The following is a 25259-nucleotide window of genomic DNA, read 5'->3' on the forward strand; positions in this document are numbered from 1 at the left end:
TTTACACAGAAAAAGATGATTTTATAACACATATTAAAACTGGTTTAAGTGCACACTGCACAGGGGAGTCAGATATGTTTATGTAGCCTATTTGTAATAAGAATATTTTTAAGACGTTCTTTTTTTACGGCAAATAATACAGTGTACTGTAATGTTTTACTCCAATAAACCGTATTTTCATATGTTTTTACCTGTTAAATGTACGGTCTTACTCCGTAAAACTAATTACAGCTTTCCACTGTAAATTCTATGGGTTTCGCATGTTTTATGAAATACGGTTTTATACTGTAGCATTTATACGGTATTTTACTGTTAAATCTACTGACATTTTTATCAGCCTACATAACTAAAGTCTAGTGGCTAAAAAAAAATTGCATGGCTGGCGAAGCAGCAGTGGTTAAATACAGACCTCCAGCACTTGTCAGATGAAAGGAGGACGGAGAGAAACAGAGAGAGAGAGGATGCCTTATGTGTGTCAGTGCCACTGAGTTTTGAGCAGGATGGAAGTATTCCCCTTGGACGCGACTAAAAGATTACACTCCTTTATGTCACCATAATAATTGGTTTTGGGAAGCTGGCACACTGTACTGCTCTTTCGCTGGGGGATCACTGTACGGCTGTTCTGCAAACAAACCCACTGGAATCCATTTGCACTGGGGACTGTGTTCTCCCTCCCTGCCTTTAGTCTTGCGTAATGGTTTGACAATTAAACAGGGTATTTTCCAGTAATTCTGGACTCGATCGTCCCATGTGAATATTATGTGCCGGTGAGCACTTGACAGTATCTAAACATGACATATTTGTGTGGGCTCTTTGGAAACTTCAGTAAATACCCAAAATATTAAACTAGATTATTGCGTTTACTAAAGAAAAGAAATGGTGGATGTCTTTGCCCTACACACCTCAACACTTTCTATGCGATTGCTGTGAGTGGTTGATACTGTATTGCTATATACAGTAATGAGAATGAATGAAAATCTCCCTCACATTGAGTTTCTAAATCGCATTCATCAGCTTCTTGGGTAGCATGTTAAACGGTAAGCATGTGCTGATTCTCTGTAACCAGGCAGACTTCTGTGGCCCATGCTACTGTTTAATGAGTTACCTTGGTAACACTCACCAAGGCACTAGCAAGTGCATGGGGCTGATTATAAAAACAGATCTGTTGTTTTTCTGTATAGACTTGTGCAATAGGCATTGACATACGGGGGTGTTTGCTAGGGCAAGGATCACTGCTTAGGGGTCATGTTTAGGGATTGAATAAACCTTAAGTATTCAACTTTTTTTATTTCTCCTGTCAGATTATAAAATGAGGGTGATGATGATGATAAAAAAAGTCCCATAGTTTCACACTGAAGAAGAGACACTTATTGAGACAAAAGTAGCACAGAATATCAATTGTGTCTATCTGTGTTTTGGCCAGAAGTCACGCTTTAAAAATTGTAACATATTGTCGAGATTGTAACAATTGCAGTAAGCGATTCTAATTAGATCAGAGCTGGATCCTTAACCTATTTGCTTTTCCTGAAAGAAATGCCAGTGCTTACAGGGCCGCAAAAGAATTCTAATTCAAATTTTAGGTCACTTCAGTTTTAGGCTGCATAATAAATGCATTGATGATATGAATGAGAAACTAAAGACATTAGAGCTTATTTTGCAGTCGGATTTTGTGTCAGCTGTGCCCGAGAATCTATGTGTAACAGAGGTTGTGTGCCACGTATTACAATTCAGTATGAAGTATGTAAATATTACAGTGACATCATCGCTGTCAGTTAAGTCTGGTGTATGACATGTAGCGGCATCTAGTGGTGAGATTGCGAATTGCACCCAACGGCTCACTCCACCCCTCCCTTTCGAAGCACTACAGAGGCAGACACAGAACTAAAATATTGATATGTTTGCACTTCTTTGACGAAGGACATAACGTATTTACGAAACGTGCTCTGTGTGTCATCCAGAAAATGATACACTGGACCTTTAAAGAGAATCACCAACAAACCATAACGTTATGCTTATCCTAAGTTCTGAGCTGCAGTTTCACATTTATATGTGTATAGGCCCTTTAAATTCAAATAGATTTCATTTGGCTGTCCGTGTTAAATCATTCATTAGCTGAAAAAATATCGCTCTGAAAGTCAATTCTTAAATCTTAATGTTTCTGCTATGTATCTGTTATTTATTTTTCAAAAGGATATATTTGTGTGAGTTACACATCCGTAAAATGAGTCAATTTTCCAGAAATACCTAGTTACCACATTCACCAGGCACATTGACTCTTATGTTGTTTTGATCTGTTTAGCACTCAGGGATCCCATATGAATACTGAAGAATATAAACATAATATCACACGCTAAGAATGACAACGCTTGTTCATTTGTGGCCTTTTATTAATGCCTGATTGTGCGCCATGAAGCGTTGCACATTAACAATGGGGAAATTCCCTTGTGTCTGCATTGTGCTTGCAGTATCTACACGAGAACGGAGTAGTGCACAGAGATCTGAAACCTGAGAATCTCCTGTATGCCACCTCAGCGCCAGATGCTCCGCTCAAAATAGGTAAGGCTCTCCGTTTGTGTGCATCTTGCCTAGACATCCCTTGTTGGTGAATTAGTTTCCATGCAACTTGATCTGATTGTACTAGAGAGGGAACATTCACTGTCTGTTTCAAAGAATGGATAATCTCTGAGATTGTTATATGATTCAAATATTGCTCGTTAAGAATTTAGCTTTCACGGTGGTGTTTGCTCATATTAAAGGTTAGAAATTTGAACATCTTTGATGTTCATCAGACACATAGCAACGCCCTGGCAACCACCCATCCTAGAATCATGGCACATGTAGTTTTACATGGGCAAGTACTACCAGAAAAACTCCAGGTTTTACTTTGTGTGGTTTATCTTTTCAGCGGATTTTGGTTTGTCAAAGATTGTGGACGATCAGGTTACAATGAAGACAGTTTGCGGAACTCCAGGCTATTGTGGTGAGTTTATTCAAGAGGACTTCACTATTATTATTTTGCAAATAGGTTGTTTTCATCTGACTTGATGAAAACATAATCTTTTAAAGGGATAGTTCACCCAAAAATAAAAATTCTGTCATTTACTCACCTTTGAGTTCCAAATCTGTATACATTTCTTTGTTCTGATGAATGCAGAGAAAGATATTTGCAAGAATACTTATAACCAAACAGTTCTTGGACCCCATTGACTACCATAGTAGGAAAATTACTTTATATCTTTTTTGTTCTTTTGAACACAAATGTTCTTTTGAACACAAATGAAGATATTTTGAAGAATGTAGGACAGCAAACTTTTGACTACCATTGTAATTTTTCCTACTATGGTAATCAATGGGGTCCAAGAACTGTTGGTTTACAAGCATTCGTCCACATATCTTTCTCAGTGTTCAACCAAACAAATAAATTTATACAGGTTTGGAACAACTAGAGAATGAGTCATTCATACAGAATTGTCATTTTTGGGTGAACTTTCCTTTTGGTGAGCTTTAACTAGTTTTGTAACTAAATTTAATTTTGTGTATTATTTCAGTGTGTTTATATCACTTTTGTTAATTTTATAAAAAATTAAATGGATATATTACAAAAACAAATCTATTATCATTTATTCACCCTCATGTTTTTTTAAAACCTCTATGACTTTCTTAAGTGGAACAGAATAGAAGATATTTTTAAAAACGCTGTGGTTTTGTGTCTATACAATAAGTCAATGGGGGCGAATGTTCTTCAGAATATCTTCTTTTGTGTTCTGCGGAAGCAAGAAAGTAATACAGGTTTGAAATGACATAAGTGTAAATAAATGATAAAATAAGCGAACTACTTTAAAATAAGATTAAAAAAATATTTATTGACCATGCCACATAGTCATGTGGATATTTTATTTTTTCAAAGTATTGTCATAAGGACAAAAAATATATAAAAGCGTATTTAAATGTAGAAATTGAAAACATGTTCATCATTGCACATGCTCATTTGCATTTTTAATAGATTAAATGGAGTCAAAAAAAGATTAGTGTCACATCATTGACCCAATCACAGAAATGATGTAGAGCGGAGCATCACTTCCGCTTTTTTCTATTCTTCTGATGTTCTGTCATTCTCTCCCTCAGCTCCTGAGATCCTGCGGGGTTGTGCCTATGGCCCTGAGGTGGACATGTGGTCTGTGGGAGTTATTACGTACATTTTGTGAGTGACACAACATATTACATTAAGTCATTAAGTTATTCTTTCACCAGAATCTTGTGCTTAGTCATTCACTGTCAAAGAGGTGGTTTTGTCTTCGAGCAGCCTCGCTGTATGAGGCACATTTGGAACTTTTTGGTGTGTTTCATGCAATGTTCTTTTCTTTATAGAACCAGTATTTTTAGGAATGTTCATTAACACAATAACATGTCAGTCCAAACCTGTTTGACCTTCTTACTGTCAAGCTTCAAAAAGGCAAATATGTTCTATGTTCTAGTTCTATGAATGGAACTTAGAATTTTGAATAAAGGTCTTAACATTTTTTAATATATACAATAACAAACGCTACATGTGGAAAAAAAACTTCTAGGACTATAAAGACTAACAGTGACTGTACTGTTATTGTACTGTATACATGTGCAATTTTAGTTGAAACAACTGGTTTGTTGGTCTTCTCTGTTATCAGGTTATGTGGTTTTGAGCCCTTTTTTGATGAAAGAGGAGATCAGTACATGTTTAAACGCATTCTCAACTGTGAATATGAATTTGTCTCCCCCTGGTGGGACAATGTGTCTCTTAACGCCAAGGATCTTGTAAGTAATGACAATTGAAAAACTTTGTTGTGTAATACGCTTTATGTCATTTCAAATGATATTATGTTTTAATAAACAAATAGATAACCGGATGACACACCTACAAAGCTGAAGTAAAATATCTGATGTTCACACACCCGTGACCACACAACCATAATCAACTTCTGTCTTTTCTTTTTTGGACGGTCATGTATACAATGTAATTAGTCTGGAAATGAATTGTTTTCTTTATAAAGAAGTTCTATGTTTATTTTAATGAAATATTCAATCATTGAAAAATATAAAATAATACTAAAATTATATATTTAATAATGAAATGAAATTAAAATAAAATAAAATGTTTTGTGCCAAATTAAAAGGTAAAATAAAAAAGCACGCAGTAAGGATTAGGATACTTACTTTATTTTAGATCTTAGTAATAATGTTTTACTAAGGAAACGCACGCACGCACGCACACACACACACACACACGCACACACACAGACAAATATGGTAAGAGGCGTTACATTTCCGTCACACGCTTGCAATATTCGACTGATCACTACGTACTGGCTAACTGGCCAATCATAGCACACCTCGCTTTTCAGAACGACGAGCTTTGTAAAAAATCTGTTATATATTTTTAAATGTTAATCCATCTTTATTGGTCCCCACAGGTGAAGAAACTGATTGTCCAGGATCCAAAGAAACGGCTGACGACACAGCAGGCTCTGCAGCACCCCTGGGTGACTGGAAAGGCTGTTAACTTCACCCATATGGACACTGCTCAGAAGAAACTCCAGGAGTTCAACGCACGAAGAAAACTCAAGGTTTGAGACATCTCTGCTACATTTTGACGATGCTTTAAAGGTGAAATGTGTATTTATTTCAATAAACTTTGTGGCACATCTGAAACATTCAAGCTCATTCTGCACCATTTAGGAATATGAGTAATACTCCAAATCATGTGACACGTGTGCTATTACATTTCTAAGCAACTACGATTCCCATATAAAAGATTATAAAACTGTCCAAAAGAATCCCATAGAATTAAACTGAAGGAGGGCCATATTTAAGTACAAGGATCTAAGTACTTGAGGGTGGACTCTTTTCTCTTTGACCAAGCAAGCTAAACATTAAACAACCACCCACAAACCTACTAACATTGCTGCAGCGAGCTTTGCATTGGCAAGCATCACGGACATTTTCTTTAGTAAATGTAAATACCTATAGGAATAACAACCATACAAACTAAACATCAGTAAATAATATTGTGTATGTGTAAAAATAAAAGTCACTTTCCAACTATAAGCCTTCACACAATGACTCTGTACCGGGGAGGGGGCGTGGCCAGCTCGAAATACATTTTCAAGTCCACATTGAATTTTGCAACACCCAACGCGTGTGTAAATGAAAATGCAATCCCAAATGTTCAACCTGTTAATGTTAATGCATTTAAGGAAAATAACATTTGAATTTTCATTTTGCTACAGTTTTGCTTGACTATTTTAAACATATACAGTATATAATCCCGGGGAATGCATTTTAATATTAATTTTGCAATTTAAAGAACGTTAAAAATATCCATTTAAATAACATATTAAAACTAGTGTAGGAACTGACAAATGTAATTGATATAATTGAAGTTTTATTTACATTTTGCACTTAATGTTGCACATATGTTATTTCAAATGTATATTTAAATACACAATTGCATTGCCATTTTGCGTATTGCATTTCAAATTGAAAATAGCTACCAATATGCTTCCATATGTTGTTGGTTACACAGGCAGCGGTCAAAGCAGTGGTTGCCTCATCTCGACTGGGCAGTGCAGGAAGCCACGGCAATACAGAAAGCAACAAAACGGATTGCAGTCACTCCTCGATCAAGCAGAAGACCGCAGAAGATCAGCCAGACACTAAACAGCTTCAAATTCAGAATGAAGGATCTTAAATTTGCACAGAGCTTTGGTGGAACTGGAACTTCTTCCCTTCATTAAATGAACATTTTTACAATGGTCCTCATAAATGACTGAACTGATGGACTTGGTTCCTCTGCATGCAGACTGTTTATCTATAGAAAAGTCCCACATTGTGACTCAGCCAATTGTTAAAACCATGCCAACGTGAATACTTAACTTTTTGTACAGTGAATGAGCGAGTTCGTCAATGTGGGTGGCACTGAGAAGAACCGAGCGATTATGCGATCATTAAATCTATGTTTGTTCAGGTTTATTTTATCATGCTCTTAACAAAATTTACCATATAGATGAAGTACTCTACGGACATAAGCTCTTTAGTTGTATAAATTTGTACGGCTTTTTATTAAACATATTATATTGGTTTCATTATTTTTTTATGGTAATATTCATTGTAAAACGGATGTAAGAATTTCATCGTGGATATTGAACTAAACCTTTTCATGAGCTTCAACTGAGATTGCCTTATTGTATACCATGTTTTTATAGTAATCAGTAAAATAAATCATATTTTTGCTAATACTATTAGTAATTTTGTTTAAAACCTACTAAAACAACTTTGATTTTATTTATCAGGATTGTTCAAATAGATTTAATATTTACTTTTGTCGAAACCAGTGTTCAGAATAGCATAAAGAAGCGTGTCTAACATAGAAATATCGCAATGATAAACACTCCCTTGTGCCAAAATGTACCTAATACATAATATCTGATTATAATGTTTTCAGTTTCATTTAAAGTTTCCCTTTAAAATAAAAAACCCATCAGGATTGTTATCTAAGTGACTACAGCAATAGAACCCATCTCAGAATTCATTGTGTTACCAAGAAGTCTGTCTTTAAAACACACACAAGAATATGAATGTGTTTTGATCCAATTCAATATTCTTTATAGCATGTTTTTAATGTATGGTATGATGAAATGCTCTTTGATAATCTGACAGTAACATGTAAGGAATGTAATATGGATGTATAGAGGTTAATGTTTTGCATGTAGGAATGTTTATCTTAACTGCTGCAATTGTCTTTTAAAAATGCACCGTATTTTACTGATAATAAATGGTGTATATTTAACAGTACGACACTCACTTTGTACATGACACTAGTGTGTCAACTTTGTTTATCTGCCTGTTTCTATGTCAAAGGACTCATTCTAAATGATAATAAGCACTGTATATTACTTACTAGAAATAAAGAATGCAAAATAATCTATCCTATTTGTTTTTTTGTCCATAAAAAAATATAGCACCACAGTACATTTGTTTTGGTTAATCTCTTTGTTTATTTTTTTGTCAAACTTGTCTGTTAAAGGGATTGTTATCTAAGTGACTAACTAACAATAACCTAAATACATTACATACATGTTCAAGTACTGTTTGACAAACAGAAACTGCTTTTTATTTTAATTTACAAACAGTGCTCATGTCGATCAGCTAGTAGAGCACTGCGTTTGAATCGCAGAGGTCTTGAGTTCGATCCCAGGAATAGCATGCCGATAGAAATGCAGGCTGAATACAGTAAAATACTGTAAAATACAAAACAAAATGCCATTGCCGTGACATTTTTGTTGTGCTCCAATAAGACAAAAAGTTTTGAGCGTCAATTTTCAATACTAGTGTGTATAAAAACATTCTCAAGTACAGTAGGTGGCGATGTAAACACTATTAGGAAGCTACTGAACAGCGCCGCGGATTTACCGCCCTTCAAACACCACAGAAGAAGAACCACGTGAGTCCGTGCGCCCCTAGCGGCAGACCACGGCCACGCTCGCTCAACACACACACAGGCGCTCGATGACAGACGGGGAGGGGGAAGCGGAGAGAAGTGTAAGCCCCGGATCCATCGTCAAGAGAGAAAATAGGAAAGAGAGACCGCGTCCCACGTTTATTTCGTTTTTAGCGGCATCTTTCCGACTCACAGGCGTTAGGGAGCCCGAGGAGGGGGCTGTGTCATTGTCTGTAGGATGTCCCGACATGAAGGTAAGTGAGAAAAAACCGCCGATCGCTACGTCGTTGGCTTGAATTTTAGGCCAGCGCTGACCCTCCGGTTGCCATGTTTTCAATTCAAATGCGCTGGGAGAGACTCGTCGTGGCGGCCGCTGTGAATATGACAGTTTTTATCGAACTTAAACGCCCTCCGTGGCACGCAGGGCGTTTTCGTGGAGCCGCTCGGTGCGATATTGAGTTGGGCCTGTGCGCTAGGCCGGGCCTTCTGCGGCTCACTCGGCCGCGGCACTGAGTGCGAGTGTGTTCCCGCAGGCAGCCTGTGGAGAGGTCAGGGCTTCGATTGGGCCTGTCTAAAGACAAGTATTTTATCTGGTTTTCTTGCTAAAGTAACCCTAACCTGTCAGAATGACGGTCAGAGGTCAGAACACGGTTATAGAGATCAGTCTGACCGCTCATGTTAGTGTGTGTGTGCGCGCGAGTCTTGAGTCATGTCATGTTTCAGGGCCAACACAAGTGAATGACTTGCACGTCTGGATTTAGCATTAGCGGGTCAGTGAAGCCCTAGCCGTGATTGCTAACGAATATTCCGAATATTTATTTTTGGTAACACTTCGGTGTTTTATTGAACTTTGTATGGATATTTTGTCTTTTTGGGCAAATCTGTATGTTTAGATAACACACAAGGAAGAGGTTCAGCATATTCACGTAATGCTTCTGCTGGCTTGATCATGTGGCTTGACACATATTTGGCCTGTTAAAAGTCACTTTAGGCGATTAAGTGCACTTAAAAGTACTCAAAATCAACGAGGGGTTAAATTAAGATTTAGGTCGGGGTCTGTCATCATTTCTTGTCTAAGCACGATACTGTTGTGTTTTAGGTACCGCTGCTATACCATGTCTTTTTGTTTGAAGTACATATACACACAATAATACCACGGTACTGAGTGAATTATATTATACTACGTATGTTATGTTATTACTAGATTATACAGTCAGTATTTTTGAAAGGCAGTAGACATATTTCAAGACAAAAGTTTGTCATGCCTTTTGGTTTCTCTTTCACTTTTTACTTTTACCCCAAGTGATAGTGAACCATGGAGTCACATGGTAATGTTATGGCATTTTAATATTTTTGTGATACTGTTTAAAAAATATACCATGATGACAGTTCAGTGCCATCACTTAAAATCCTGTGTTTCCATTGTAAATGTCTAAAAACTGTGGTAATATCTAGTGTGTCTTTGCATGCATGTTTTTGAGGCAGGTTGCTTTGCTTTTTATAGTCAATACCTTGTGAGTTGTATAGTACATCGTATGTGCCTTTGATGCCCAACAATCCTGCCTAGTTTGGCAGCTCACTTGGTTTCAGAACAGCTTCTGACAGTGATATGTCACCTTCTCGTGAATGAAGACTGCTTGCACATGTGTCTCCTCCCTGGTTTCTCAGCACGCAGCACATGGTGCTTAAGAGTAGCTGCAAACGGAAGGACCCAAGTGACAATTAATGTGATATTAGGATTTATGAAAAAGTAGTTTGCAAGTACTTAAGCTCCAGGTTTATGCTGTGATTCGAGCTCAATAGCAGATTCCTTCTGACGTATATGTAGGTTTTGAATAGACATGTGCCCGGTTAACCGCGGTTAATACCAAATCCTGCTGAAACCGAGCTGGCTGCGATAATGCAAGGTATCGAGTATTTTATTGACGCGTAGCTTGTCTGTGAAACACGGCTCTGGGATCAGTAGAAATGCTGCTCGATCTAAAAGCAGTGCGAGTTTGAGTCGCTTATAATGTGCATTTGAAAAAGCAACACCCGTCAAACATGATCATTACAAATATACTTTATTATCATGAAAATACCTGAGGAGGCTTGAGGATCGGTGATAAAAACATGTCCTTAGGCATTTCCTACTACTACGTGTGTTATGGTCTTCTTCTGCAGTGCGTATTTGGAGTTTCTGCACGAGGGCGCCCTCTGGCTTTAGGATGCAGCAGAATTTTACGTACTTCACTCACAAGTTGTGCATAATTCACGTGATATATATTTTCGGTTAACCGGGCAGATGTCTAGTTTTGAATTTGTAAAACAATGATTAATGCATAGCGTTTGATCGTAGAACTTATATGAGGTATCTTATATGCAGGGCTGTACAGTGCGACATATGTTGCACGTGCTACGAAAAAATCGTCTGTGCTAAGAATAAATTTAATAGTGTAGCACGTGTGTGATAAAGATTTGAATGACAGAGCCGCCTGTTTGTGTGAAGTGCGTTTGTCATTGTGCTTGTTCGTCTGTGAGGTTAACTAATGGCGCACCACTATTTATTTTGGTTTATATTTAGTTTTTCACCTGAATCATTAGGTTAACTAATGGTGGACCACTATTTATTTTGGTTTATATTTAGTTTTTCACCTGAAATCACCTGCGCAACTTTTTTTCCTCTTGGCGGGTCACACTTTGAACTTGCGTACACTCCGTGCACAGTACACACGTGCAACGGAGAAAATGGGAGAGTCAGAGCCCGTTACATCTGATCTCCATCCCCGCCGAAAAGAAGTTAAAATCTGCAGCATGGGAATATTTTGGGTATAGAAAAAAACGAATGCGGGATTTTCCTCGAGGACGGATATCCAATTAGCAAAAAATGTGGCCGCAAAGTGGCTCCAATAGGAGGAAATGCATCCAACATGTTCGATCATATTCGCGAACAGCATCCCTCCGTGCAGATAAAGGTATGTCGGATTTATAACTTTTGATTGCATCATTTCCATGACGCAGTGATATACTGATACAGCAGTGAACATTAAATGTTGAGTATAACGCGGATGTCACGTAAAACGCGCGATTGGATGGATAAACATTTTTTATATGTGATTATTAAAGCACGAAAAGACTGCCATATAAATATGTAATTTGCTTCTTTCTGCATGCCTATGTGTAGCCCGTTTTATCTACATACTGAAGTAACTTATCGATGCATTACGTATGCAATGCATTATGCATTAAGTATGCAATGCATTACCATTGTTGGTAATGCATTTGTATTTCATCATAAAACAGAATCTAGAAGGAAAAAATCCAGTTTCTGATCAAATTTTGTAGGACACTATTCTTAAAATTGTAATGTCTTACCCCTCTTTTTGTTATTAATAAAGTTTTATGAATTCAATTTATACACACAACATTTGAATAAAAATAAAACATTATTAAGCTCTTGTTAACCATTTCATTCCCTCAAATCTCACTGTATTCCCTGTAGAAATTATTAAAATGAATTATTTTTCCTTTTTTGTAATTCGGTTTATTATCATAATTCTTTCTTTAGGTTCAAGCTACCTCTGCAAAACCAGCTTCTGATCCAGCTCAACCAACAGTCAAACAGTCTCTTACTTATAAGAATTATTATTTAAAACCGCCAACCGTAAAACCGCGTGTTGCCTCAGACGATTATCATACCGTAAAAAAGTCATACCGTTACAACCCTACCCCGAGGACAAACACACAAGAACTCTGTTGATGGTCACGGGAAACAAAACAATACCCGATCAGAAAGCCAGCTGACGGAAGCATAACAACCAATGGTTTTGAACACAAGATGGTTTTGAATTTGTAAAACAATGATTAATGCATAGCATTTGATCGTAGAACTGATATGAGATAACTTATATTCAGGGATGTACAGGCGCTCTTGCGCAGAAACTCAGAATATGGGAAACCGAAGAAGAGCTTGTATCTCTAAATGTGTCCGTTTAAAATTCACTTGGACAAAGGAGGAATAAAAACAACATAATTTTCTCTTTATTTGGAGCGATGTTTTGTGTGGTGTCCCCTTCCCTAAGAGCCCTTTCAGAGGGCGATATATCCCATTTGGAACGCACCGACTGTTTAAGTGAAGCTGCCTCAAACACACACTGAAGTGCGTCTTCGTGACGACCCGCCACAATAAAAGTCCGCTTAATTTTAACCAGATGAAAAAAATGATTTACTTGTAGTAAATTTATAAACTGTAATAAACACTATAGTATACTTAAATATTTACTGTAGTAAGGTTATAAAATACTAAATACTATAGTACCCAAGAATTTCACTTAAGTGAAATAATGATTATATTATAATTACTATAGTATACTACAGTTTTTTATGGACAAATGTATTTACTATTGTATAGCAAAACATTGAAAATACAGAACTAGGAACAATTAAAAAGGAAAAAACGAATTTGGAAGAACTAAAAATTATATGGCCCAAATTTATCCATCTGTATGTAATAGGGATGTTCCGATATCCTTTTTTCCTTCCCGATACCGATTCCGATACCTGGGCTCAGGGTATCAGCCGATACCGAGTACTGATCCGATACCAGGGTGTAATCTGTGTACAGCTGTATATACTAGCCCTGTGTGAATTGATATAATTATTTTATGGTGTGCTTTAGACTTAACTCTTAATAAACCATGAACAAATACATACAGTAAATTAGAGAGTGTTTATTATCTGACAGACATTTGACAGTAATATTATTTATTTTTCCTAAGTCGCTTTTACTGGCTGGTTGGTCCACTCTGAAATACTGCCAAACAGCGCTAGCACTGGGGATGGCCATTTTTCAATAATTTCATATTAGAATATTTGAGCTCATAAAAAACGAATATTTGTTTATTTAAATTAAGTGAAAAAATACGTAATTTGTTTAGTTTTTATTTAGTCACAATTTCACATCAAGCTTATAACTATCATTAAATATTCATAATGCACTAATATTAGATCCTGTATATAGGGTTTTTAATGTTGAAAAGATTAGCAACATTGGAAAAAAATAGAAAAATACATAAAAACTGCATTTAAACCTGCGCGAAGCGAAATCATACAAAAACCAAACATACAAACAAAACGCATATTGAAAGTCTGTGATATATGGTTATCTTGTTTATTTTGTTTAACATGTTCTTGATAAGAAAAACAAGCATAATACAGTAGGTCTATTTTACTCTGTTGAAAGTCTGTTCAACAAGCCGACGGTTTACAAGCCGACAGCGGAGAATGTGAATAATGCGTTGCGTTGCTCTTCTCTAACTCCCGGTAACAACCCAGATCTGACAAGAATATCTGGCTTTATTGTTTATAATGTTGATAATAAATAAAGTAAACAGGCTTCTTGATGCACCCATACCGACTGTTAATTGATCCTAAAAACAAAGACGGAGCCATTTTAGTGCTTGTTGTTTATTACGTGACCGGCATTTGAGGAAGAATGACTAATTCTGCTGATCACCACCCCAAATATTGTTTTCTTAGTCGTTTCATGGTCAGTGTCTGTCTTGTTTAGCTTTGCATTGCATTAACATCAATAAGTAAATTAAACTAAGCCTAACTAAAGAATTTCAACGCGTTTTAAAACAAACACCCGTGCGGATTTATTTACAGGCTATAACTTGAAGGCGACGACCCTGAAGTTCTTAGGAGGAAAATGCAGGCTTTAGGTATGGAGAAAGGTATCAGTCTTATTTATCATTTAATATTACGTTGGTATTTTTATACCAACTTATATATAAGTAATGTAATGTTAACGAATTCTGTGGCTCACCAGTTTTTAAAACATTTTTGGTGATGTGAGCTGAACATAACACGCGATCCGTCAGGCCGTCGTGTGTGAACTTAAAATATTTAAACTAGCTTGCGATCTGACTGTAGAAAGATTTTGGACACATGCAAATTATTTTTTATATTTTCTGTACATTATAAAGTCATTATAGATGAAGTGAAGAAGCGTTAAATAAGACAAGACAATTCTAAACCTGTGGTGATGATGCAGTTTTTTTAATGAAAAATAAAAATATTCAAATAGCATTTTTAATTTTCTAATAATTATTGCGGATCGAATATTCGTGCATGTCCCTAGCACATTTTCATTTCTTCTTCACAGCAGTGAAGAAGCCTTGCCATTTGCAGCGTTAAGCAAAGCTAGCGGGCATAACTAGGTCCTGTTTAAGAAATTGGTATCGGATCGGTACATAGATTCAAGTACTCGCCGATTCCGATACCAGAATTTTATGTGGTATCGGTGGAATTTCCGGTACTAGTATCGGTATCGGAACAAGCCTAGTATGTAACATTAATGTCCTTTGTCATTTACCTGCCTATTTATGTGATGAACCACACTTTTTATACTTGTGCTACAACTATTTGTCCTGTGCTACAAAACTTTAAACCTCTGTAGCACCGGTGCTATGTGCAAAAAAAGTTAACGTACAGCCCTGCTTATATGAAATAGTTGATGCTTCAGATACGATTAGACAAGTCGATACTCAAACTAGTTTGCCCTGGCTGGTGTCGCCTTGGGTTATTAAGGCATGTCATTTAAGTTTCTAAGACATTTCCAGTTCTCCTCCTTTATATCCACTCTCTCATTTTACAAAGAAATACGTCAACCTTTTGTGATCACCTTTGAGAACTTGGAACAGAAATGGACTCTTGTGTGTGAACTTTTTACATGCGTTCTAAGTGTTTTGTCAACAGCAAAATGCATATATAAATGAATATAGATGTTCGTTAAATACAAATGATTAACAGTTACAGATATTCCTCAAACCCTTGTTTCTGTTTGTTTGTTCTGTTTACAGTTTACAGTCAATGTAGCGGATTGCTGTATTAAAGGGACAGTTCACCTAGTAATAAAATTCATTAATTTATTCGCCTCGTGCCATGCCAAACCTGTATGACTTTCTTCTGCAGAACACAGAAGAAGATATTTTGAAGAATGTTGGTAACCAACCAAAATTGGCCCCCTTTGCAGGGCTGTACGTTAACTTTTTTTGCACATAGCACCGGTGCTACATAGGCTTAAAGTTTTGTAGCACGGCCAAATAGTTGTAGCACAAGTATAAAAAGTGCAGTTCATTACATAAATAGGCAGGTAAATGACAAAGGACATTAATGTTACATACAGATAGATAAATTAGGGCCATGTAATTTTTTGTTTTTCCCCAATTCGTTTTTTCCTTTTTAATTGTTCGGAGTTCTGTATTTTCAATGTTCTGCTATACAAATCCTTTTATGGTGATTTGTTAGATGATGTCGAGTTTAAGTCAGAACTGACAATAGAAACGGAAAATATGTCAGTGAGAACGGCTTTATTGTTGTAAATATAATCTATGAGTTAGAATACCCTCACGGTTGTCTTAAATCTCAAAAGGTACGAGTTTTTTACATGTATTTGGTGGTGTTTCCTTGCAAATTATGAATTTTATATTGATATAATGATGATCAGATCTAACTACCTTACTTACCTAAATTTGCTAATCACAAGTGGCTGTGATGTGAAAAAAAAAGAAACGCGTCTGTTCCAAGCCCGCTTTGAGTGGCCTTCTTGCTAACCAACTGAGTGAGCGCAGCTCTGTTATGCCCAATCAGCACTTCCCTTGCCAACTGCATAAATGGCAGTCATAAAAAAAACAAAGCGGGAGAGAGAAAGAGAGAGTGAGTGGGATTACTCGCGTGTCTCTGCCCTGCTTGCGTGTCTACCACGTCTCGCGGAGGAACAGTTTAAACTTGATGCGAGCACATGCAGCCTGTCATACTTGCGCGTCTCTGCCCCGTGCGGCGCGTCTCGCGGACGAGCCGTTTAAACTAGGGATGCACCGATACCATTTTTTAAAGACCGAGTACAAGTACCGATACTTTTTTTCTGGTACTCGCTGATACCTATAACCGATGCCTGTATAATGTACAATTATGTTAATAAACCAGTATCTTACTGGTACATTTTTTTTCTTTTGTTTTTAGGTCTGCTTAAATTTAAGTACTATTTTTAAATTAAGTTAAATTTTTTATGATAAGTAGCACAATTTTACTAACACATTTACTTCAGTTTGCTAAAGTAAACAATGTACTCTGTGGTTGAATTATAAAAAATACAAGGGGGGTGGTGTGGTAAAATGTGAGTGTATTATAACTTGTTCAAGTCAACCGGACTTTTATTTTGACGGGACGCCACAAAGAGCGTTTGTTTAAGTTAACCGTACTTTTATTTTGACGGATCGCCGCAAATGGTGTTTGTTACGTGTTCATGTCCTCGTGCAGTGAAACGCTGGCTCTGAAAGCTTCACAAGCACAATGCGTTCAGGTTCAGTACACGCAACCGCACCACTCTCACACACAGTCACGCAAAACAAGCAGAAGACATATTTAAACAGTATCTGAATATTTTGTTAGCTGTTACGTTAGCAGTTCAGCGCTAATTTCTTGTTAGGAAATAATGCATTTACCAGATTCCGTGTCATTCCGTGTTGTACAGCGAATTCTGTTTTTATGCCTGGATTCCTCTATTCCGTCTGCGTTTTCCGCATTGCGGAAATCATAGGGCTCTCTGTATGTCACGTGAGGTATCGGTCTTTGGTATCGGTGTGTCATTACGAGTACGAGTACATGAGCTTGGTATCGGGCCGAAACCCGATACTGGTATTGTTATTGGTGCATCCCTAGTTTAAACTTGACGCGCACACACAGCCTGTCATACTCGCGCGTCTCTGCCCCGTGCGGTGCGTCTCCTAGACGCTTATACTTGAGTACACTAGGGCTGCACGATAATTTATCGCGATACCATTAAATCCTATTGTAATCGAGCTGGCTGTGATATGCAATGTGTCAATATTTTTTTTAATGCGTATCTTGTCCGTGAAGCACGTCTCTGGGATCAGTACGAAATGCTGCTCGATCTAAAAGCAGTGCGAGTTTGAGTCGCTTATAATGTGCATTTGAAAACAGCAAAAGCTGTGCATAAATCATGTGATATTTATCGTTGGTTTATCGTGACAGCCCTACTCTACACCTCAGGTCTCCGCAAGATTTAAGGGTTATAATGGGAGTTGTATTTGTTTTAATGAAAACTATAATAGTTTACACTGGTATTTGGATTCTATTGGTGTGGTGTTATCTGGCAGTTGGCAACCTATTGAACAACAGTAATTCCTATTTCAATAATACCCAAAACTTTTTTCAGCAGGGTAACTATACCCATACTGTGCGGCACACTATTGACAATATTGAGTTGAAGCTTGATTTAGAAAAATTGAATCGCAAATCGAATCGCACTCGCAATGTCTGTCAAATAAATCACAATTAGATATTTTCTCAAATCGCACAGCCCTAACAACACTAGCCAGCAGTGCTAACTGTTAGCTTCCTAATTGCTATGTTTACACGAACCCTCATAATGAGATTAATGCTTTAAATTTTACAATATAAGCCCTAAAGGCCAAATAGTCAACAATTGTCAACAGTCTTGATTACAACAATAAACATTATCATGTTATTTCAGCCATACTCATCTCTAGAATTAAATTGACCTGTAATGTCTATAGGTCAGATTACAGGAGCTGCTTTCTGTCTAAACCAATGAAAACGTAATTGTTCCTGCGATAATGTGTTGAATTACCCACCATTTACCTACCTAAAATGAACATCTGCACTAGATAAAACATTTAGTACTGCCTTTTATGCTTAACTTGAACAAAAAGTTATGAGTCCTAAAACATGAAATAAATGTCATAAAAGCATGTAAATGTCTCTTTCTATACATGTCAACACTATAACAACACTAATTTCATGTTTTACACAAACATTATAAGTAAATTGTTTGTGTTGCTTGAAAAAATTTTTTATTGAATGTTTTGCAGATAGAACTTTATCATTCTAAACCGAAAGTAATTTTTCACAATCTGAAGGTTCTATCTGCGTTTGACCTGTTCCAAAAATCCCCATTTACAAATTTCAGAAAATGTTGATATTGTACATTTACAATACATTTAGGGTCTCTGTGTTTTTCACGCATGAAAGAGATTTGTTTCTCATATTATTTTTGCTATATGAAATGCAAAAACATTGAAGCTCAATATCTCAAAACTACTCACAACACAGATAGAACCTTATAATTCTAAAGCATTTAAATAGTAGAATTCCGCTTACGTCATTCCTTCCACGTTTTCCCACATCACGCAGATCAGGGCTCTAGATAAATGGACTAAATGCAAACGAAAATAATAGTGGTGTGTCATTAGTTAACCTCACACACGAACAAGCACAACGACAAACGCACTTCACACAAACAAGCGGCTCTGTCTACTGCACGTTCAAAACTGTATCGCACGCGTGCTATTCTATTAAATGTATTCTTAGCACAGACTTATTCTTTTATTCTTTTTGTACTGTATGGACACAAAACCATTGAGACATTTCTTAAAGTATCTTTTTTTGTGTTCCAAAGAAAGTCATATAAGTTTTGAACGACATGAGGATGAATAAATTATGATTTTTTTAATACAGGTGAACTCTATCTTTCATTTAAAATGTATAGAAGTCATGTCCGGTCACTATTTATTAGCAATTTTACAGTGGATTCTAATTTGTTTGTCATAATAATATAATTTTGGCAGAATTTGTTTTATTAATGGTTGTCTAAAGAGATGATGTCATGTCAAGTGAGTCACCTCAGTTTTGCATAAAGCAAAGTTTGGGTTTGTGGTAATGGGAGGCAGCAATAGCAGCTCAGTTAAGATCCATGTTCACTGTGTGGTGTGTTCAGTACATAAGAAACTAGGATCTGTTAGTCCATTCCCATGTTTAACACAGACTCAATGCAGTATTGTTACGGGTCCACATTTTGCTCCGAGGTTGATTTTAACTCTCAATCTGTAATAGGAAGTGAATTACTAGGGGCATGTAGCTCACCTGCAGCCATGGTGCTGTTTTGATTCTCCAGGGAAACGTGTCTACTACAGCAACTTCTTGGATTTGATGTTTTTACATGATTAGAATATAACCTTATGTATTAGACTAGTTTGTCCCACTCTGTTTGTGCTATGAATGATGCATTAAAACATGGCTTGTTGAGAAGAGGTATGCATTTTCTTTTCCCAAGCAACCAAACATGGTGATAAGCCAATTGAAAATTCCCGACTTATGTTGATAGAGGGACCCAAGACATATCTCCAGAACAGAACATCGTAGTCGACAGAGGATGTCAGGGTGTGGACTCTTTTAACTTGGACTAGTACCTGAAATACCCTAGCAACCACACAGCAACATGTTGAAAACCACTTAGAGAACCATAGCAACCGTATAGCAATTAATCATAAAAAAAACTCTTGACACAAACCATTTAAGTAAATCTTTATTTTTTCACACTGTACTTTCAGCGTCTGTCTCTCCCTCGATGAGGAGGGTGTGCATATGCAGGAAGCGGAGTGTAAATAAAGCGTGTTTTCATATATTTATAAAGTTGGAAAAGTTATAAAGTTCTTTGAGATCTTTCGAAGATCTTTTGTGCTTAGTCGACACGTAAAAGATGCCACATTGCGTCTCTAAGTGATCTGCTCATGTTATCCAGGGCTCTAGATATTTTAACTGTCAGTGCGTCCAGTTTTTCTTAATGGTTGCACCGGTGCGACTGCCAAACTGATCAATATATAATTTTTGCGTATTATAAATTTAATGCATAGAAATGTTATATTGCGCAAGCGGCGCATTCAGTCACTCATTTCCGTCTCCCCTCCTTCGACCATTCACTTATCTATCAGTGCCCCTGCCCCCAAAGACATAATGCGCGGGTGTAAAGAGGCGCAGTTAATGCTATGATGAAGCGGATGGACCGACAAAGCAAACGAGTTAAGTGCTCAATCCTGCAACTGAAATAAATGTTTTGCCGCCTGCAGAATACAAGAATCTCACCGGCTAAGGTACAAAACAGCAAAGATAACGACATGTGTTGCGTGTATTGTATGCAGTGTTAAAGCTAATGCAGTAAACGTGTTTAAACTTTAAGCACTATAATATTGTATAAAGCTCCCTAACAATACAGCAAAGCTTACAAAATGTTAACCTTATACATTACGTTAAATCCTATTGATAAAAGCCAAACATGTATCAATGGAGCTTTCATGAAGTATAATCGCTAAAAGCCTTCAGGTCTCACGGGTTGTTTGAGATATGCGCGCGCCCAGGGATTTAGAGCACAAAATACTAGTTCTCTTCTTACTCTGAAACGGATATATAAACACAAAATTACGTAAAAATTCCCATATTACCAAGAATCCTTGTAAAGGTAGTTCGTTTTGTGAACAAACAGTTGGGAAACAAAACGCATGTGTGTTACAGTATAGTGCGCTAGCTCTTAAAGGGGCAGCAGCATAATAAAGATCTCTGTTTATAATGTTCATCAAATAACAAAGGACGGGCCCAGAAGGAATTGTGTTCTCTTTTGAGTTGTTCACAACAAATAAAGGAAGAAAGTAGCTTTAAGAAAGATGTGCTTTAAATATGGTAAAGTGTTGAAAGAGAGTTTGTACAAACCCGATTCCAAAAAAGTTGGGACACTGTACAAATTGTGAATAAAAAAGGAATGCAATAATTTACGAATCTCATAAACTTATATTTTATTCACAATAGAATATAGATAACATCAAATGTTGAAAGTGAGACATTTTGAAATGTCATGCCAAATATTGGCTCATTTTGGATTTCATGAGAGCTACACATTCCAAAAAAGTTGGGACAGGTAGCAATAAGAGGCCGGAAAAGTTAAATGTACATATAAGGAACAGCTGGAGGACCAATTTGCAACTTATTAGGTCAATTGGCAACATGATTGGGTATAAAAAGAGCCTCTCAGAGTGGCAGTGTCTCTCAGAAGTCAAGATGGGCAGAGGATCACCAATTCCCCCAATGCTGCGGCGAAAAATAGTGGAGCAATATCAGAAAGGAGTTTCTCAGAGAAAAATTGCAAAGAGTTTGAAGTTATCATCATCTACAGTGCATAATATCATCCAAAGATTCAGAGAATCTGGAACAATCTCTGTGCGTAAGGGTCAAGGCCGGAAAACCATACTGGATGCCCGTGATCTTCGGGCCCTTAGACGGCACTGCATCACATACAGGAATGCTACTGTAATGGAAATCACAACATGGGCTCAGGAATACTTCCAGAAAACATTGTCGGTGAACACAATCCACCGTGCCATTCGCCGTTGCCGGCTAAAACTCTATAGGTCAAAAAAGAAGCCATATCTAAACATGATCCAGAAGCGCAGGCGTTTTCTCTGGGCCAAGGCTCATTTAAAATGGACTGTGGCAAAGTGGAAAACTGTTCTGTGGTCAGACGAATCAAAATTTGAAGTTCTTTTTGGAAAACTGGGACGCCATGTCATCCGGACTAAAGAGGACAAGGACAACCCAAGTTGTTATCAGCGCTCAGTTCAGAAGCCTGCATCTCTGATGGTATGGGGTTGCATGAGTGCGTGTGGCATGGGCAGCTTACACATCTGGAAAGGCACCATCAATGCTGAAAGGTATATCCAAGTTCTAGAACAACATATGCTCCCATCCAGACGTCGTCTCTTTCAGGGAAGACCTTGCATTTTCCAACATGACAATGCCAGACCACATACTGCATCAATTACAACATCATGGCTGCGTAGAAGAAGGATCCGGGTACTGAAATGGCCAGCCTGCAGTCCAGATCTTTCACCCATAGAAAACATTTGGCGCATCATAAAGAGGAAGATGCGACAAAGAAGACCTAAGACAGTCGAGCAACTAGAAGCCTGTATTAGACAAGAATGGGACAACATTCCTATTCCTAAACTTGAGCAACTTGTCTCCTCAGTCCCCAGACGTTTGCAGACTGTTATAAAAAGAAGAGGGGATGCCACACAGTGGTAAACATGGCCTTGTCCCAACTTTTTTGAGATGTGTTGATGCCATGAAATTTAAAATCAACTTATTTTTCCCTTAAAATGATACATTCTCAGTTTAAACATTTGATATGTCATCTATGTTGTATTCTGAATAAAATATTGAAATTTGAGACTTCCACATCATTGCATTCTGTTTTTATTCACAATTTGTACAGTGTCCCAACTTTTTTGGAATCGGGTTTGTACATTAAAAATAATTAAATCATATCAGGGCTTAAACGGTCGCATTTGCGACTAAAAATATTAATTTGCGCTCTTAATAAAGTGCTTTGCTCTCCATTTTTTTCACACTCGGCGTACCAAATAATGCTCGATGAGGCAGCACCGGAATAAGCGCCCGCAGAAAACTCTGTGGATTTTAACGCTTGCTATTGACAAGTAGACACACATAACATGAGCGTGTTACTAGTATGCTCTGTTTGCTGTGACGGTTTTTAATGAGCCTGAGGAGGAACTATGTGATATTTGAGATGTTTAAAATGAAACGAACCACGGAGAAGTTCAGGGAACGTATCTGTTATAATCCGTTCAAAACAAGAACGAACGACAGGCGAATTCTCTTGTTAAGTTTTATTTGAAGTTATCTTTACGTTGTGTTGTGAACATGCAGAAAAGTGTCATTATTACAAACAAAAATCAACATAATAACGTAACAAGCCCTTTCGTTTTGCTTTAAACTCTATAAACAATCAAATATATACTTTTTGTTACAGTATAATATACGTATAAATATGGTCTTGGCATGCACCTTTTCTGTTGGTTCAAATGAATTCAGAGTAATTTGGTCTGATGTATTCAGAGTCTTATCATCAATCAATAACAACCCTTCTCTGCCTCTTTTAATAAGCAGAACCAAATCTGCCGTCATCTGCATTTAAATGCTTAGACAGGCAGCATTTTAAGACTATTTGAACACATTTAAAAATTTTAGGGTGGAATTAACAAGAAAGTCTGCAGATTCCGTATGACCCTGCTTGTGAGGGAAACAACTTGAAAACCTATGAGAGGGAAGATTTACACAGGATTACAACAGGATAACTAAAAGTATGTGATTTAAAGATTTAAGTTCATGTTATGTGGCTCTTAAAAAAATGATTTGGCGCATGCCTTTTTCCCCTATAGGAGCCAATGGCTCCTTAACTGACTTTTTTGTCTGGAGCCCTGCATATACAATGATTTGTATTAATTTCTAATTGATTTATTAATGTATTAAACACATTTGAATGAAGTTGGGCTGGTGCCACCAACTTGGTAGCACCAGTGCCACCTCTATCAAATGTTAGTCTAGAGCCCTGTTATCAAAGAATGCATCTGGAGCATCCTTTAAATGCGGTGCTTCAACAGTAAAGATGGGAAAGAGCCACAACAGTGAAAGTGTGAGGAAGGAAGATGGACAGACTTGTGCAGTTATATTGTAAATTGAGGATGCAATGCGTTGTGATATCGAATCGAATCATAGACATCATCATTTAATTGGGTTGTGACACCAGTGATGATTCACAACCTTGTGACATGCTGATTGTTCTAGTTCTTATTAGAAATTAGGGGTATAACGAGATGTCGTGGCACAAACCTATATACAGGATATAATATTACAGTTTTTCTCGATTGCTTAAACACATTTCTTGAAATTATGCCTCGTATTCTCAAAACAGTGAACACAAATCCATAACATCTCACCCAATTCCCCAAACATCCTATTTTCAGGTCAAAATGAAGCTCTCTTCTCTAAACCATTCAAACTTGCTGAAAAACCAAACTTTTCCCCCAGATATGACACACAAGCCCTCAAAAACACCCACACTGCAACATAGTCTTAAACACTGGTGAGATAAATTCAAAACACTGTTATTAAAATCTCTTTGTGGGACTTAAGAATAATTTGACAGCTTAGTGTTTATTAGAATATACAACATAAAAGAGTGCACATAGAGCAAAGTACAAGAATGAGCTTTAGGAAAAAATAAAAATAAAACATTACACTATTGGAAAGTAGATGAAGATGATCTTACAAGACAAGAAAAGTTCAAAAACCAAAGAACAATTTAAACTGGTCATTAGGGCTGTCACGATTATTAAATAATCGTCTCATCGCGATTGTTTGACCTCATCGGATCATCGCAATTATCGCACATCTCTATAGAAGACACTAGGGGGAGCTGTAGTGCATCTGTATATTGCATATTTTAGTGTATATATTGTTACTTAATACTTGTAAAATGTACCACCACAACACAATCACCTAAAAAAAAAACTAAAACATATACAAATTACCTGCAGTACAATTTAATATTATTTAAGCAAATCTCAGTGTGAAAACCAGTCTACCAAAATTTCATTAACACAGAAGTAAACTTTTATTGTAGTCTTGCAAGTGAGAAAAAAACAGACTAGAAGCTTTTCTATGACTGATAGTATTTTAATGGTGGCTTCAATTCACACCTGATCAATTTACTTCATTTACAAGTATTTGGTGGTTGTATTATTGACAGGTAAAAGCCCAAACCTTAAATATATGATGACCCAATTTTTTCCAATGTATTTCTAAGAAAAAAACAGTCTTGTATTCAGAACAATATGGTCATTTCAATCGCTGAATCAAAAATGAATGAGAATTAAATGTCAAAGCTCAAAAACAGACAATTAATCGTCATAATCGCCAAAGCCCTAAAACAGACAATTAATCGCCACAATCGCAATGATTTATTAGACAATTAATCGTCAATCAAATTTCATAATCGTGACAGCCCTACTGGTCATGCAACACAATTCAGTACACATCTGCACAAATAACATTTACATTCAGGCATTTAGCA

At 36.9% G+C, this 25259-nt stretch overlaps 2 protein-coding genes across 4 annotated transcripts in view; both read left to right on the plus strand.

Annotated features, from left to right (window-relative positions):
* Positions 1 to 7952, plus strand: part of camk4 (calcium/calmodulin-dependent protein kinase IV) — a 32768-nt gene extending 24816 nt beyond the window's left edge. The window contains exons 7-12 of the mRNA XM_057321010.1: positions 2466 to 2556; positions 2906 to 2980; positions 4126 to 4201; positions 4665 to 4791; positions 5448 to 5600; positions 6560 to 7952. Coding sequence (XP_057176993.1) covers positions 2466 to 2556; positions 2906 to 2980; positions 4126 to 4201; positions 4665 to 4791; positions 5448 to 5600; positions 6560 to 6724 — 687 coding nt within the window. The 3' untranslated portion in view covers positions 6725 to 7952. The remainder of the gene's footprint in view (positions 1 to 2465; positions 2557 to 2905; positions 2981 to 4125; positions 4202 to 4664; positions 4792 to 5447; positions 5601 to 6559) is intronic.
* A 570-nt stretch (positions 7953 to 8522) lies between these two features.
* kcmf1 (potassium channel modulatory factor 1) overlaps positions 8523 to 25259 on the plus strand; it is a 34783-nt gene continuing 18046 nt past the window's right edge. For all 3 annotated transcript variants that reach the window (XR_008961830.1, XR_008961829.1, XM_057322305.1), the window contains exon 1: positions 8523 to 8727. Coding sequence is in view for 1 of the 3 variants with exons in the window: in XM_057322305.1 (XP_057178288.1) it covers positions 8712 to 8727 (16 nt within the window). In the remaining 2 variants the exon portion in view is untranslated. The remainder of the gene's footprint in view (positions 8728 to 25259) is intronic.

Source organism: Triplophysa rosa, linkage group LG2 (assembly GCF_024868665.1).
Source record: "Triplophysa rosa linkage group LG2, Trosa_1v2, whole genome shotgun sequence".
Lineage (NCBI taxonomy): Eukaryota > Metazoa > Chordata > Actinopteri > Cypriniformes > Nemacheilidae > Triplophysa > Triplophysa rosa.